General features: G+C 43.0%; 1 protein-coding gene across 1 annotated transcript; it reads right to left on the bottom strand.

Annotated features, from left to right (window-relative positions):
• Positions 1-742: 742 nt before the first annotated feature.
• Positions 743-16,234, bottom strand: LOC139309869 (vomeronasal type-2 receptor 26-like). Its single transcript, XM_070934066.1, has 6 exons — positions 16,059-16,234; positions 10,898-11,189; positions 9,922-10,737; positions 5,339-5,566; positions 4,899-5,025; positions 743-1,641 (listed from the first exon to the last, which is right to left on the bottom strand). The coding sequence occupies exons 1-6, from the start codon at positions 16,232-16,234 to the stop codon at positions 743-745; spliced, it is 2,538 nt and encodes an 845-aa protein (XP_070790167.1).
• Between the last annotated feature and the right edge of the window lie 505 nt (positions 16,235-16,739).

The following is a 16,739-nucleotide window of genomic DNA, read 5'->3' as shown; positions in this document are numbered from 1 at the left end:
GGAATAATAGACTCACTGCAATTTCCTAAGATTTGCTGAAAACAAAAAATCCAAAAGACCATAAAGGGTTTAATCCCAGAAAAAAAGAGGAAAGAGACTAAACAGACTGTCAAATCCAAATATTTGGATCCTTTATGTTTTGGCGTAATGTGACACAAAGCCTTTAATGTGGCATCTATGGAGATTCTCAATCATCCAGGTCATGGTTTTTAGCTAGTTAGCTAGCTTACTTTATTGTCAATGAAATTAAATGCCATCTTTGGGGTACATTATAACTATAAAAATAAAACACAAACCCACATCCTTCACATTTTATACAATTGAATTGAAAACCCGATATTGCATTAATATTGCACTATACAGTAGAATTCAATATAGTTACTGCTATATGTTATATATATAAAACTTGCAGTGCCGAATCACAGAAATGTAACACCAAACCCTGATCCACTGGCTACAGAAAGGCAGGTCAATATATAGAAAGGTCCAAATAATAATTTTAGATTCTAATTCTGAAAAATTAATCAGACTATGTGGATATAAAGAATAAGAAATACCTACAATAGGTAACCATACATAAAAAATAAGTGTGAGAACTGAAATACGACTCGTAGATTTGAATACATTTTTTAAAAGCCCAGAATAAAAATACACATTTTTCATTACAAGATTTTTTAGAACACAAACTTTGTGTGAAATGGTGACATTGTGGAAAAAATATGTATTAGAATCAGTTGCTGACCTAAGTTTTCACAATTAGCTGCTCCTTTGCATTCAGATCTGGTCTTATCAAAATAATGTAGCATTTGGACATGAAGATGAAGCCCAGCAGGCCAGCACTGGAGGCCAAGATGGAGAAGATCTGCACAGCCACCATGTACTTCCCTTTGGTGCTCAGGTAGGCTGGCACAAAGGAGACCCAGACACTGCAGAAGACCAGCATGCTGAAGGTGATCAGCTTGGCTTCATTGAAGGCTCCAGGCAGATTCCTGGCCAGGAAAGCCACTATAAAACAAATGGCTGCCAGGAATCCCATGTAACCGAGAGCAACATAAAACATGGTAAGAGACCCTTCATTGCACTGAAGCACAATCTTTCCTGGTTGAGACTGAATGTCAGAATCAGGAAATGGGGGAGAGACCACCACCCAGATGCTGCAGATGACCACCTGGACACCAGAAGAAGAAAGGATGATGGAGTTGGTCAAACTCTTTCCAAGCCATTTTCTCACTCTGTTTCCTGGCTTTGTGGCCAGAAAAGCCAGCACAACTGTGATTGTTTTGGCCAAGACAGAAGAGACGGCCACTGAGAAGATGATGCTGAAGGTAGCTTGTCGGAGAAGGCAGGTGGCTTTCTTTGGTCGTCCAATGAAGAGAAATGCGGAGAGGAAGGAAAACAGGAGAGCGGCAAGGAGGATGTAAGAGAGGTCCCGGTTGTTGGCTTTGACAATGGGAGTTTCCCTGTATTTAATAAAGATTGCTAAGACAAGGGTAGTAATTAAGGTCAAAGAGGATGCAAGAGAAGTTAAGATGGTCCCCAGATTGTCATTGCAGGCCAGATAAGTTATTTCCTTAGGGAGACATTTATCTCGCTCCTTATTTGGATGTTGATCTTCTGGACATTTGGTGCAATAATCTGCATCTGAAGAGAAGAAAAATAGTACTTATCATCTCCTGTTATGTCTAGATTTTCTATCCCACCACCAGAGTTGGTTCATGCTAAAAGAAAACAGAAAAACCAAAAGTAGAATTGTAGGGACTGTGTTCAACTGTATTAAATCCCAGGGCATCTTTCTGTTTTTCAATGTGGGAGCTCAGATTAATGAGTTGCCAGTTCATCGTCAAGCATCTTTCTTCTTCAGGTTATTCTTATTAATATGTATGTCTTGTTTAGTAACCAGGCATCACCACCAGATGGATTCGCACCTGGCTGACCAACCGGACTTAACATGTAATCCTTGAAGGATCTGCATATCTGTGGAGGGAAGTATGCAGTGGGGTACCCCAAGGCTCTGTCTTAGCCCAATACTCTTCAATGTCTTCATCAATGTTTTAGATGAGGGGATAGAAGGGGAAGTCATAAAATCTGCAGATGACACCAATAGCCAACACCTTAGAAAATATGCTCAAGATACAGAAGGATCTGGACTAACTTGAACACTGCTCCCTGTCTACTAAAATGAAATTCAATGGTGAAAAAAGTAAGGTTCTCCATTTAGGCAACCCCCCCTCCCCCAAATATGCTCCATCACTGGAAGTTTTCAAGAAGAGATTGGACTGGGCGGGGTTTGACGTCCCTGCGATAGAGATACAGAGGAATCCACCTCCATGTTCCCTGTGCTGAATTCTTCATGTTTGGGGGTTCTGGAGAGAGCCTAAGCCACTCTGAAGGAGAGGTGAAGTAAAGGGGGGCACCCTGTGAGGTCGGGGAGAGATGTAGCTCTCCTGTCTGGGGTTTTTATTTCCACTTAGCCACGGCAAGAAGAAGTAGCAGCCTAAAGATGGCTGCTGCAAAGCAGGGACAAACTGAAAATAACAGCTAAGATTGGTGCTGGAGAGAAGAATGTAAGCATTGGTGGAACTGGAGGGAGAGGATCTTTCTCATGTTTTAAATTGAATTCCAAGAAATAATTAAAACTATTTGCCCAGAACTGAGTATTAAAGAGGTGTCTAAGCAATTTGGGGTGTTTTTTGTTTTTAAATACCAAACCGGAATGAAAGCTGTAAGAGAATAGACAACAGATTATGAAATAAATAGACTCCTAAACTGGGAAGAAGCGCTACTGGGAAGGTATTTTTAAACATTGGATTTATCTACATGTTTAAAAAAAGAAAGAAAAAATCCCTTACTTTTGCTTCATATTTCCTGTACAGCGCAAGGACAATACACTGGTAAACTAGTGATTGAAATTTAAATGGAGAGTGCCGCCTGCTGACAAAAGAGGAAACTGCAAAGAAGTGATCTATATAGAGACATTTGAACCCCTTGAAGGGAAGTCTAAAGAAATCATATTTGGACTGTTGGAGAAAAATCAATCTTCTTTAAAAAAATAAGATACAATGAGTGGAATTGTTCAGGAGATGGGAACGCTTTATCAAAATATTCTTTGATATTCTTTGATATTTTAATTCATTATGGACAAAGGATTTAAGGATCTAATGGAAAAAATGGAAAATACTACACAAGGGATGATGATTATAGACCAAGATGCCTAGGAAAAAGAGGAGTTAAAAGAAGAAATAAAGAAGGAAGAAGACAAGGAGGAGATTATAATGGAAATAATAATGATGGATGAATTAAACCAGGGGGCAAATATATTAAAAGAGTTGGAAGATATATTTGAAATGGAAGCAGGGGCCTCAGTTAAAATCTTAGAAAATAGGCAGTGGAAGAGGGTAGAGATGGGAGGAATACTTAGATGGGACATTCAAGAAATAGAAATAGATGGAGACTTAAAAGAAGAATGGGGGAGACAAGCCAAAAAAAAAAAAAGCATAGCAATTGAAGTATCAAAATGGGCAAGAGATGACGGATAGAGAATTTCTTTGTCTTTATGGCTGCTTTGACTTGCTTTCCTCCTCACCTCTCTTTTTTTGAAGCATAGAAATTAAAATATAAAGCAGGCAAGAGATGATGGAAGGATGATTCCTGCTCCTGGTTGCTGTTTTGAACTGCCTTTCCCTACCTCTCCCGCTTTGTGCTCTTTCTCTTTTTCTTTTCTTGTACGCAGATGATATGACTAGAAGTTAGACAGGAAAGAAAGAAAAAGCTTTTTTTAAAAAAAATATTTTTTTATTCAACATTTTTCACCTTTAAAATCATAATTACACTTTTACAGCTTTCCGTTATTGGAATTTTTTGTAATTTCAACATCATCCTTTGGTGAATTGTGTACATATACATTCTTATTTCTTAAGTACTTATTTATATAATATATACATCATATGCATATCTACTATACATTAAATATATATCTTTTCATTATATTATCTTCTCTTAACATTCACTATACATTAATTGTAGACTTCTTTTCCAGCCAATTATACCATCTATTCCATGTCTCATAATATACTGTTTCCTCTCTGTCCCTTAATTCCATCATTAAGTTGTCCATTTCTGCGCATTCTAGCACCTTTTTTTTATAATCATTGTGTTTGATGGAGCATGTTGTTTCCAATTTTGGGCAAATGAGATTCTGGCTGTGGTGATTATATGGAGCATGAGGTATTGAATTTCTTTACTCATCTTTCCTTTTATAATCCCCAAAAGAAGTAACTCTGGTTTCATGTCAATTTTGAGTTCAATAATTTCCTCCAACCACTTTTTAATTTTTAACCAGTAGTCTCTAGCTTGGGGACATGTCCACCACATGTGGTAGTATGTCTCTTGCTGGTGGTTACATTTCCAGCAGTTTGGTGGGAGAAAAAGCATTTGAATATAGGGTGATATGATTAAAAGCTAGAGTAAGAGATAGAAATAAAGAGAATATTAATGTATTACATTTTTAGTTGACAAAATGGAAGTAATAAAGAGAACTAGGTGGAATAATTGAATAATGATAGATTGTAACCTAAGAGAGATGTGTATTGTAATGGGAATTTCATAAATTGATTGAATGTAATAATAATCCTTAATTTGATCAGATTTATTTGTGTTGGAATGCATGGTGCCCAGATGCCACACTGTTCACATGCATTGATTTGATTTTTTTTTAAAAAAAAATAAAAAACTTTTTTCAAAAAAAGAGAAAAGAGATTGGACAGCCATTTTGGCAAAGTCCATTGTCCAGAATGAGCAGGGGGTTGGACTCAAAGACCTCAAAGGTACCTTCCAACTCTGTTATTCTCTTATTCTGTTATTCTGTTATTGAAGGACTGCTTCCCTCTAGAGTCACCCACCTTCCTGAGAGGAGAAGGTCCCTTCTGCACAGGGAACGCAGTTGTAGCAGCAGATGGGCTTCCCTTCCTGACTTTCCCTGAAGTATCCAGACTGACAACTTTCCACACACCTGGAGGGAGGCAGATTCTGAGTGGAAAAAAGCCAGAACATAAATGTTAGAGTTGATATCAAAGGAAAGGAATAGTAGAACCAGGCCAAATTCTATTTAAGCCTCTAACAAAGATTAGGTCCATTTAATGGAAGCAAAAGTTCATCCAGGGAATCTCCCTTCTGTGAGATCAGAGCTAGGAGATTTTATTCTTTTTTGCCTCCAGACTGTGGAATAATTTGCAGTTGGAGATTATTGTATGTTTACCTCAATGTTGTTGCCCTTTGAGAGAAATAATAAAATGGAGCTCTTCCTGGAATCCTTTTTAAGAGCCACTATAGTTTTTCCCACCTTGTTAAACCTTTGGAGCCAGAGAGCAGCATGTTGGTCAATGACAAAGATGGGTTCCTGGGAACTCTGTCTTGCGTAACTCCCAAATTTCACTCTGGCTACAGACTTGTTGGGAAACCATAACCAGTTCACAATGTCAAAATCAGCTGCCAGCTCGCCATTCTTGCCCAGATACACCCCGTCCATAGAATTGTTGTAAAACTGAGAGGTTTGCAGGAAAGGGTGAAACTAGAAAGGTAAACACAGTGAGATCAACAAGAAAAATCCTGAAGCATTTTATAGAAGAAAGAATCGGTCTCCATGGTATCATTCCCAAGTTTGGGTTCTCCAGTCCACTAGAAACACCATGTTCAAGTAGGAACATGGACATGCTTTTTTTTTCACCTTTCCAGACAATTGATTAATTGTTTTCTATTCAAATAACTATTTATTTATTTATTGGTTTGATTTATATGCCGCCCTTTTCCGGAGACTCAGGGCGGCTTACAATGCATTAAGCAATAGCCTTCATACATTTGTATATACCTGCTTAGTAGGGCTTTTGGCTCCCCCTTAAGCGGTGTTCTTTTTTAAACAAAGTCAGCTTGTTGGGGGCAGTAGGCTGACTCTGTAAACCGCTTAAAGGGGACTATGAAGCACTGCGAAATGGTATATAAGTCTAAGTGCTATTGCTATATCATTTCAGAGAAGTGGCTGTCCAGTCTCTTCTTAAAAGCCTCCAGTAATGAAGCACCCACAATTTCTGAAGGCAATCTGTTCCATTGGTTAATTGTTTTCACTATTTAGAAAGTTTCCCCTTAGTTCTAGGTTGCTTCTCTCCTTAATTAGTTTCCATTCATTTTTTCTTGTCTTGCCTTCTGGTGCTTTGGAAAATAATTTGATCTGGGGGTGAAATGCTCCCAGTTCGGACTGGATCACCCGATCCGGTAGCGATGGTGGCGGATGGTTCAGAGAACTGGTAACAAAAATCCCTGCCCTCCCCCCATGCCCAGCTGAGCTGCGGGATCATCAGAGGCTGTTTTTTTTTACTTTTAAAAGTATTTTCTACAACCTCTTCGGCCGAAAAAATCAGGCATCCATACCAGGATGGCAGGCATCTCTGGTGCTGCCTCCTCAGGCCTCTTTCTGGTTGCTGCCCTTGTCTTAAGGAGGGAGGCGAGTGCTGCTCGGCACTCCTCTTCTGACATCTCAGCCACTTGCCTGTCCAGGCTTTCATCTTGTCCTTCTGCCCCCTCGTCGTGAGTGCTGAAGAAGCCTTCTCCAGCATCGCTTGACTCAGCCCCTGGGATCTCTTGCTACATCTGGGTGGTCTCTGGCTGCCAGGTTGTAGCTGGATAGAAATCCCCTTCAATGTTTTCCATCAGCGATTCAGACTGGGGCTGATGTGAAGTTCTCCTCCGTTGAAGGCCTCTGGTCACAACAGGGGAGCTTCTCTCACAGGTTATTTTGGAGGGTACCTTTATCAGCTAGTACACATGGATTTGGTTGGTTCTTTTAGGCCCTCCCTTCGCAACGGGCGTTATTTTTTAATGGTAGTTGATGATTACTCTTGTTATGGCCATGTATTTATTTTAAAGGACAAAACTGAAGTCTTTACCAACTTCAAATATCTTTACAACCAGATCCAAACGCAACACAAGGTGTGCATCCCTCAGGTGCAGAGCGATAGGGGAACTGAGTTTATATCCAGGACTTTTGAAAAGTGGATGAAGGAGAGAGGTATCCTCCATTTTAAATCATCACCGCAAACGCCTTTGGAGAATGGCATTGTAGAAAGGAGAAATGGCGTGCTGCAGAATGTCATGAACTGCTTACTTGCAGATGCCGACATGAGCCAAGGTTTTTGGGCAGAAGCAGTCAAAATGGCTAATTATCTAGTCAACAGGTCATGGAGTAGTGCCATTAACCAAATCCCATACTTCCTGGTCCACGGAAGGAAACCTAGCCTCTCACACCTGAGAATTTTTGGTTCCTATGCCTGGGTCCATATTCCCAAGCACCTCAGAAGAAAGGGGGGCAAGGCATCGAGGAGGCTCAGATTTATAGGTTATGCAACCGGCAGCAAGGCCTCTAGATTTGTAGACAAAAATAACCTTGTCATTGTCTCAAGATCAGCTTCCTTTGAGGAGGGGTCAAATTGGTCAAGAATTCATTCCAATGAACCCGGTTATTCCCCTATTAGAAATGACACTGAACTACCAGCACCACCTAAAGAGGATGAACCAACATACTCCAAACTACAGACCAGCGAAGATCCAGATGGTGATGAATCCCTACCTAACTCTGATGATTTGGACAAGCAATCCCTGGGTGACTTCACACCTCCTGCCTCACCAAAACGTCCATATCTTCGCAGTGCCTGGGACAGAGGCCCGCCTCATTTCAATTGGAAAGATGCATCCGGCACCTCCAATTCTGACACCGATGCTCCGGATGACAGTGATGATGGTGAGTGGCAATTCCCCAGATGGTCAAAACGCTCCAATAAAGGGGTGCCACCCAAAAGGTTGGACATTGGCTGTGTGGCCTCGGTCAACAGCATTACCATGGCCCCTAAAACATACTCAGATGTCCTCCAGCTTCCCGAGGAAGAACAGCGCAGGTGGAGGGTGGCAATGGAGCGAGAAATGGACAGTCTCAAAAAATTGAAAGTCTTCATCCCCATGGAAGTCCCCAAACAGAGGAAGGCAATTGGCACTCGTTGGGTCTACAAGGTCAAGCCAATGCCCAACAACAAACTCCTTTATAAGGCCCGGCTAGTAGCACAAGGCTACGCACAGCGCTACTTACAGGATTTTGATGAAACCTACTCCCCCACCGTGAGAGCGGAAAGTGTGAGGGCTGCTTTGGTCACCGCAGCAGCACATGGGGAACACATTTTTCAATTTGACGTGCAAACTGCTTATTTACATGCACATCTAAAACAAAAAATTTACGTCAGAGGTGCCCCCGGATTCCAGCAGCAGGAAGGCCACACCTGGCTTCTGAAGAAAAGTTTGTACAGCCTCAAACAATCAGGCAGAATGTGGTACAAATGCCTGACTACAACACTCAAATCACTGGGTTTCCATCCATCTCCAGCTGATAAATGTACCTTCACAAGGGATACCAAAGGGGGGCTGGAGAAAGTCCTAGTGTATGTCGATGACCTTTTATATATAGGGCCTGACAAGGGGGGATGTAATATATTTGCCAGGACCCTACAAAAAAGGTTCACTCTAAAGCCTTTAGGATATGTGGACAAATACCTAGGCGTACAAATCATCACTACACCAAAAGGTTTTGCACTCTCCCAAAAGGAGAAGATAGAGGAACTTTTGGTGAAATGTAAAATGGAAGATAGCAAGCCAAGTGCTATCCCAATGCAGATCGACTATTATGGTTTGGCACACAAGGATAGCCCAGAGTTCCAAAATAATACTCTATTTAGGTCAGTGGTCAGGTCATTATTATATATAAGTAATTGGAGCCGTCCAGACATTTCCCTGGCCGTGAACCTGCTATCCAGACAAGGGGAACATCCTACCCAGTTCCACTGGTTGGCCATTAAAAAGTTATTAAGGTATCTCAAGACCACAGCAGATTACGTGCTTCGCTTGGAACCTGAGAATAGAGACAAGGCCCAATTAGAATGCTTCGCGGATGTGGACTGGGCCAGAGATACCAAAACCCGTAGGAGTACTTCGGGCTTCTTGGTACTGTTAAATGGGGCACTCATCCATTGGCATGTGGGGCTACAGAAATTTGTTTCGTGCTCCACCGCTGAGGCCGAATTTGCATGCCTATCAAAGGCAGGGAACGATCTGATATGGTTTGATGCCTTAATCTCTAGCATCTGGACACCACCGACTTTGCCCATCCAAATTATAGAAGACAACACTGGGGCCATAGGCATTGCCAAAGCCTATGCGGTGGGGAAAAGGTCCAGACATATTGATATCCGTTATCAAAATGTTAGACAACTAGTAGAGATGGGGTTTATATCTTTAACACACTGTCAGACCAAACATCAAACAGCTGACATTTTCACAAAACCTCTACCAGCGGATAGGCACAAAGATCTGTGTAAAAAGTTATGTCTCACAGGGTAAAATCTGTTGTGCATTGCATTAGTGTGTTTGCATGCCATTGGCTCGCAAGGAGGGGAACTGTCAAGTATTTGCAAGCCATTGGCACATGTGTCATATAGACACTAGTGGAGGCAGAGAGTGTCTCCACCCCTATGTGGAAAGGAGGGGCTTACCCTGAGTATAAAACCCCCTCCAACCTTTTCCACCATGCTCTCTCCATCTCTCTCTTTTCATGTTTGTTCCTCATGAGACTTGATCTCTGTTGTACATAGTTAATATGATTTATCCTATGAATAAATACATTTAAGACATTTATTTATGCATCTGCCTCTTAACTCTTCTATGCTCCTGGGTGTTTCTATGATCCCAATTCCACAGTTTGCTTGTGTATTGTTGTGGTTGAAGCTGAAGTAGTCATTGACAGGTAGGTGGGACATTGTAGGACATTGTATTATTACATAATAATCTAATCATTATGTTCAGCAGAGATTTGATTGATAGAATAGCAAATACCTGCCAAGGCTGCATCCTTTTCAGTTCCATGGTTTTTCCATCTTCTTTCAGGATCCTCCATTTGAATATGGAGACCAAGGCAGCACTTAGGGCTCTTGCCACAGCCCAGACGGAGTTGTAAATGTGATGGCTTTCCAGAGAAAGGCTGGCTTCCATCTCCTTCTGCTTTAGACTTTCCCTTTTTTCATTCTCCCTGCATCTCAACCAGCCTTTAATGGAGACAGCATGTTTTTCAAATGAACACGGAAAAGCTTTGTTGCCAAATTCCAAGATTGAAGGAAAAAATTGATCAGCGTCATCCTTTATCCATTTCTTAGCCTGGATGGAAATGGTGAAAATACTGTGAACACGTTGGAAATCTTGATACCACATATTAAAAGTGAGATCCCCCATGGCCGTCACAATCCAGACTTTCTCTAAGGGAGTCATTGAGACCTGCAGAATATTGTCAATGAGTTCCATCCCATAGAAATAGGAAGATTGCAACATTGTCTCTGCGTAATAAAGAAATACATTGACTTGCTTCCATTTGAGATATAAATCTGATGTTAGCGTATATTGATTGGTACTGAATCGTGATACGCTTTGTGAGAAAACAGCACAAATGCCATTTTGGGCAAGTAAAGGTCTTAAGGTTTTCATGAACGTTTCTCCGTTGTCTGATTCTGGAGTAACGAGAGCCACTGAGGTCCATCTGAAATACTGGATCATTTTAACAATCCCTGTGTATTGGATTCCTTCCTTTGGGAGCATCCGATAGAAAAAAGGGAACTGGGTTTTATCATTCAGGTCGTTCGAAACAAAAGCGTAAGAGATCTGCAGGAAATGGGAGGAATTGACAACGATCTGTAAAATGATAGTGTATACTACAGTATATAATTTTTAAATGATGCTTATTATGCAGAAGTTCCATCTTTTATAAGGAGCATATTTTTGTAACTTGAACCACAGAGAGAGTGAAAACTTCCACACTTACTTGTGGGATTTTGTAGATGCTGACCATGGTTGCAATATGGCGGGAGAGGTCAGAATCGGTCCCTTCAAGGACAGCCAGGAGATTTTCCTGTCTTCCACATTTGTAGTTTGGAACATTTGCCTCTCCAGTAGAAAGCAGGTCTAGCAAGGCTTCAGCATTCATCTCTGCATTGAAATGATTGTCAAGGACGTTGTAGCCCAGAGTGATGTTGGGTAAGATGAGGGGATTCCTGTTGATCTCACGGCTGGCGATCAAGAAGGACAAGAGGTACCAGATATGTAGGTTTCGATGCCTGAAAAATAGATTCAGTCACAACTTCTCATTTTTGCCTTGTTGCAGCAAACAGCCTGCTTTACTTTCATGTTCGTTTTCAGCATAGCTTGATTAGCACAAGGAAAAAAAAATCTGCTCCAGCAATTTACCTCTTTGCAGCAAGCAGCAGAGCAACTTGTGCTAATTAGCCTGTGCTGAAGCTGAAAGGAGCTGTTTTTTCTTGCTGTTTGCTTGAAAGGAGGTAACTGCTGTGAGGCAGAGGCCAAAGGGTGGGGGTCAGTGGGTGGGCGGAGCTACATTCAGTATATAAGACACACCTAACTTTTCAACCCCTTTTAGGGGGGAAAAAGGTACGTCTTATACTCCGAAAAATACAGTAATTAAGGAAGAAACATACAGGTAGACCTTAGTTTAGTGACTATTCAAAGATACGACAACACTGAAAAAAGTGACTTATGACCGTTTTTCATAATTATAACATTGCAGCATCCCATTGGTCATGCGATCAAAATTCAGATGCTTGGGATTTTGGCTAGTGCTTGGCACTGAATATTTATGATGATTTAGTGTCCCGGAGTCTCATGACCTCTTTTTGTAACCTTCTGACAAGCCAAGTCAATGATGAAAGCAGATTCACTCAACAACCATGTTACTGATTTATGACCTGCAATCATTAACTTAATAACAGTGGCAAGAAAGGTTTTAAAATGGGGGGGTAAACCTCTCTTAACAATTGTCTTGCTTAGCAACAGAAATTTTGGGCTTAACTGTGATCCTAAGTCGAGGACTACCTGTATGATAGGCCTGAATGATATTAGGTGGGATGGTACTCATGATTGGTGGAAAGGCTACAGACTTTGGCCCATCTGTAAAAAGGAAGTGATAAGAACTTTAATGAACAGGTGAAAACATTGAGGCTGACCAATCCCGGCTGGAGTTGGAACCCCAAATTATTCTTCTGACACCCCCAACTTCCACACTTATGGGAAGTGGGAACTTAAGGGACCAAAATGCCTAGGAAGAAGCATTTTGGACACAGAGGCACTCTTCAGATATTTTCAACAGCATATATATAATAAAAGATAAAGAGGAGTCGAAGTATTTCAAGACATGGGATAAATTTTATGATTGGTTAGAAAAGAAATATGAATAAGTATAGAGAGATAAAATAGATAGAGAATAGATGGAAGAAAACAATTAGAAAAATAGAGAAAGGGGAGGGGGGTAAAAGGGAAAAAAGTGAGATATTATAAAAATGTACGCAAATGATGAAATAAAAATAAATAATAATTGAATAAGAAATTGAAATGAGAATAATGATAATTAGAAAATTGGGGCTGCTCGACTACCACTTTAGCTTGAACTGAAAAGGGAAACAACAGGAGAGAGGGGAAGGAGTAGAGAGAGAGGAAGGGAGAAGACAGGAGAGGAGAGGAGAAAGAAGAAAGGGAAAAGGCGAGGAAGAAGAGAGAGGGGAAAGAGGAGCAGAGGAGAAGGTTAGAAGGGGGAAGAAGAGAGGAGTGGGAGAAGAGAAAGGGAAGGAGGAAAGAGAAGGAGAGGAAGAACGAAGGAAGTAGGAGGAGAAACAGGAAGGAAGAGAAGGGGAGGAGAAGAAGTAAGGTTGGAGTAAAGGTAAAGGGTAAAAGAGCAGCCCCGAAAAATTAAAAATTAAAATTAAAAGAAAAGATGAATGAAAAATGATGGAAATGACTGTACATATAAATGTGTTTATGAGAAATAAAAATAAAAAACTTAAAAAAAAATTTCAACAGCATACATAATTCTTGCTTTTTTCCGAAAATCAGACAATTATATACCACTACATAGTACTTTACAGCCCTAAGGAGTTTACAGAGTCAGCGTATTGCTCCCAACAATCTGGGTCCTCATTTTTACCAACCTCAGAAGGATGGAAGGCTAAATCAACCTTGAGCTGGTCAGGATCGAACTCCTGGCAGTGGGCAGAGTCAGCCTGCAATACTGCATTCTACCTATTGCACCACCACAGCTCTTGGGATGATACATCTCCATATCCTTTCTCACCACCAGCAACAATTTAGGAGGGACAAGATAATGAGAAGAGAGTGAAATAAATTCAAGGTAAAGAAAACTAGCAGCCAATGAACTCTTGGAAAAATTTGTTCCCAATTTGTGACTCACCAGCGGAAACGTTGGCTGGAGGGAATCCGGTTGAAAATATAAATTGGATTTAGACCCTTCCTTGCAGTGATGATTCCTCCCAAGAGATAATCACCTGGCTTGAAATGGTTCTTCCATTCGGTTGGATCTCGTTGTGAAGTCAAGGGGCATTTTGCCTTCAGCATCCCCCAAGGGATCTGTGGGAGGAGAAGCAGAAAAAAGAGGAGATTCACTTGTGGCATAGCTGGCAGAGCCACTTGCTCCTCACAGTTAGGAAAACAGAGAAGGATGAAAAGCAGCCTAAACCTTGTTTGGCTTTCCTTAGCTTCAGGTATGAAGGCGATCCTAGGGAAGGAACATTTCTTCTCTTGTGCCCTGGTCTTCAGCAACATTTCTCAGGGTCAGCAGAGATTTATGCTGCTCTGTTTCCAGTCGAAAGGCAAGATATCACCCTGGTCTCTGCTCTGCTTTTTGTTTTAAGACAACCTTGAGGGAAATCTCTGGAGATTTGTTCAGAAGGCGAAATGAACAAATTACAGAGGGAAGACAATCAGCTCAGTCACATCCTGAATTCACTCCCGGGGGAGGGCAGGGGAGATGCAGCCAGAGAAAAATGTCCCAAATGGACCAGATAGCTTCCTTCATATCTGATCTTTTCTGAGACAGTAAATTTAGCAATTGTAAATACAGTTGTTTCTTCTTCTTCTTCTTCTTCTTCTTCTTCTTCTTCTTCTTCTTCTTCTTCTTCTTCTTCTTCTTCTTCTTCTTCTTCTTCTTCTTCTTCTTCCTCCTCCTCCTCCTCCTCCTCCTTCCTCCTCCTCCCCCCTTCTTCAAGTCAACCTTGAACTGGTCAGGATCGAACTCCTGGCAATGAACAGAGTCAGCCTGCAAAGCTGCGTTCTAACCACTGCACCACCATGACTCAGTGAAGCGAATGCTGCAGTCATTAAATGAATCCATTTTACTTAATGGGCATATTTTACTGAAAACCAAAAGTATAAGCCAGAAAGTGGCAACAAAATACATTTTAAAAATCCTGGTCACATGACTGCAGAATGCTGCAAATGGCTGTAAAGGAGAGTCGGTTGCCAATCAACCAAAATGCAATCATGTTACCATAGGGTGTGTATGCGGCCATTGTAACTTTGAAATCAGGTCCTAAGTAGCTTTGGTGGAAGGTTCGGTCTGCTGTAACTTGAGATGGTTACAACCAGTTGTAAGTTGAGGACTACCTGTACAGTGTAAATGCTCCAGACCCCCTCAACGAATCAGTATCCTCTGATGAGCCCAGAAAACATGGCTTATTTATTATGGTGCTTTGCTATGGAATACTCTCTCTCAGAGATGCAGATTCTGCTGGCGTTTCAGAAGGCTGAGAAAGCATGGTTGTTGTGGCCCATATGCGGCCTTTATGGCTGGTGGCTGATTCGGACAGCGAGGAGGCTGGTGTGGTGCTGCACCAGTAGCCTGTGCAGCTGGCACTCGAGTCGGACAGTGAGGAGGCTGGAGAAGATGTGGTGCCAGAGGCAGGGATTCAGCCAGGGCCTTCAGAACCTCCAGAAGCTCCCTTAAGTGAAGAGGACGAAGAGGAGGAGCCTCTTCTCGATGCACAGGCACGCAGAGCTGCCAAAAGGCAGAAGGAGGTCTCCTCGAGAGTAAGGCTTGTACAGACTTTGTGTGTGCTGCGTTCTTTGGGGTCCATAGCTGGGGCAGAACAATGGTTCATCCCCCCAGCATTGGTCAGTGGTCAGGATGTTACTTACTGCATCTCAGGTATGTGAAGTTCTGGTGTGTAATTTTAAGAGGGGGCTTGAGTTGGTGTTTTTTTATTGTGTTCACAGCTCAGAGTTTCATTGGATAAAAGGGCATTAAAACATTAATGAACCAAAGGAACTGGAACAAGGTTGAGATCCATTCAAAGAATTTTCGAAAGCATGTGTGTGTCTTTCAAAAACATAGGAGAACGAACCCATCAGGACAAGGTTCAGCAGTCCATCTGCATTTAAAAGACAAAGGCCACTCTTTCGAAGACAGCAAAACCCACATTTTGGACAGAGAGGCCTGTGGAAGGGGCCATATATGTCAAAACTGAACAGTCCTTTCTCAACAAAGGGGGAGGGATATGACATGATCTATCTCCAGTCTACAACACAGTCCTTTCAGCAGTTGCAAGAAGGCTCCACACCCATTTGCACTATTCAGGTGACCCTGACGACAAAGATAAACCTCCAGGTGGCCTCAATGACTCTCTAAAACAGGGGTGTCAAACTCAATTTCATTGAGGGCCGCATTAGCATTGTGGCTGCCCTCGGGAGGGCAGGTGGGCATGGCCAGGTGGTTGTGGCCCAATGGGTTGGTTGGGCAGGTTGGGCGTGGCCAGCTTGACATTGCTCATGCCAGGGGTGGGTCCTGTGGGGGATTGGGCAGGGCTGGGGGAAATAGAGGGGTCTCTGGCAGAAGGGGGCAAGATCAGGGTGGGTGCTGGGGCCTGATTCATTGGAGGAGCAATGACAGAGGGGTTGCCGCGAGGCAGCCCAGTCGGTCACCATCATCACCAGATTGTGACCCTTGCACGCTGTGCTGCACCATCAAGCCTGCTGCCCACCCCCCTGCCTGCCCACTTGTGAAGGCCCTGGAAAACGGGAAAGACCCCATTCCCAGGAGGCATCTGGGAGTCCACAGCCCATGCAGTGCAGGTCAGTCCAAGCGCTACGGTCCTGGTGATTGGAAGGATGGGGAGCAGGCTCACTGGAGGATGAAGTTTGAGGGAGGGGGCCGAACGCACAAGGGTTTCAGCATGGCATTGACCAGCTGGGCTGCCTCATCACAACCACATAATCTGTCTTTGCCTGTGGCTTCCGCAGCTGGGAAGGAGCAGGCAGTTGCATATCTGACAGGCCACATGGCTGTCTGGGCATCTGGCATGCCTGATTGGGTGCCTCCGCATGCTGCTTGGAGCATCAACCCGGTGGTCGCGGGGCTTGGACCCACCTGTGCTGCGCGAGCTGAGGACTCCCAGCTGCCTCTTGGGGGGGCTCCCTGCCTTTCACATTTGCTGAGGCCTCTGTGAGTGGGGCGGCAGGTGGAAGACTCATCCCGCATGTGCAGAGGAATTAGAAGATGAAGTTGGATGGCTCCACCCTCACCCCGCCACCTACTTCCCCTTGCCTCGTTGCAGCAGCACTGGCAGCAAGCGAAGGTAGATGCATGGTGGGGAGGCATGCAATGCGGGCTGCCAAACACACTGGGTAGCTGCCCAGCCACCTGCCCCATCCCAGCTGTGGTGGCTGTGGGAAAGCAAAAACAGGAAGTGGCATGGAGCATGCAGGCGGGAGGGTGGCTGCTCAGCTGTTCCAATGGGCCGGATCACGAGTCTCCTCCCCGTGCCTCTGCCTGCTGCTTAAGGCCAGCCTGGCAGTCACAATGCCCC

This window comes from Pituophis catenifer, unplaced genomic scaffold, assembly GCF_029215685.1.
Source record: "Pituophis catenifer annectens isolate HBS135680 unplaced genomic scaffold, rPitCat1.0.hap2 SCAF_2, whole genome shotgun sequence".
Lineage (NCBI taxonomy): Eukaryota > Metazoa > Chordata > Lepidosauria > Squamata > Colubridae > Pituophis > Pituophis catenifer.
This window is presented reverse-complemented; position numbering and strand designations above follow the sequence as displayed.

Coding starts and splice junctions, on each gene's coding strand:
- LOC139309869 (XM_070934066.1), bottom strand. CDS start 16,234: ATGCCAGATGCCCAGACAGCCATGTGGCCTGTCAGATATGCAACTGCC. Junction 5,567..9,921: donor AAAGGATGCAGCCTTGGCAG/GTATTTGCTATT, acceptor TTACCTTTCTAG/TTTCACCCTTTCCTGCAAAC. Junction 1,642..4,898: donor GACCTTCTCCTCTCAGGAAG/GTGGGTGACTCT, acceptor TCTTCTCTTCAG/ATGCAGATTATTGCACCAAA.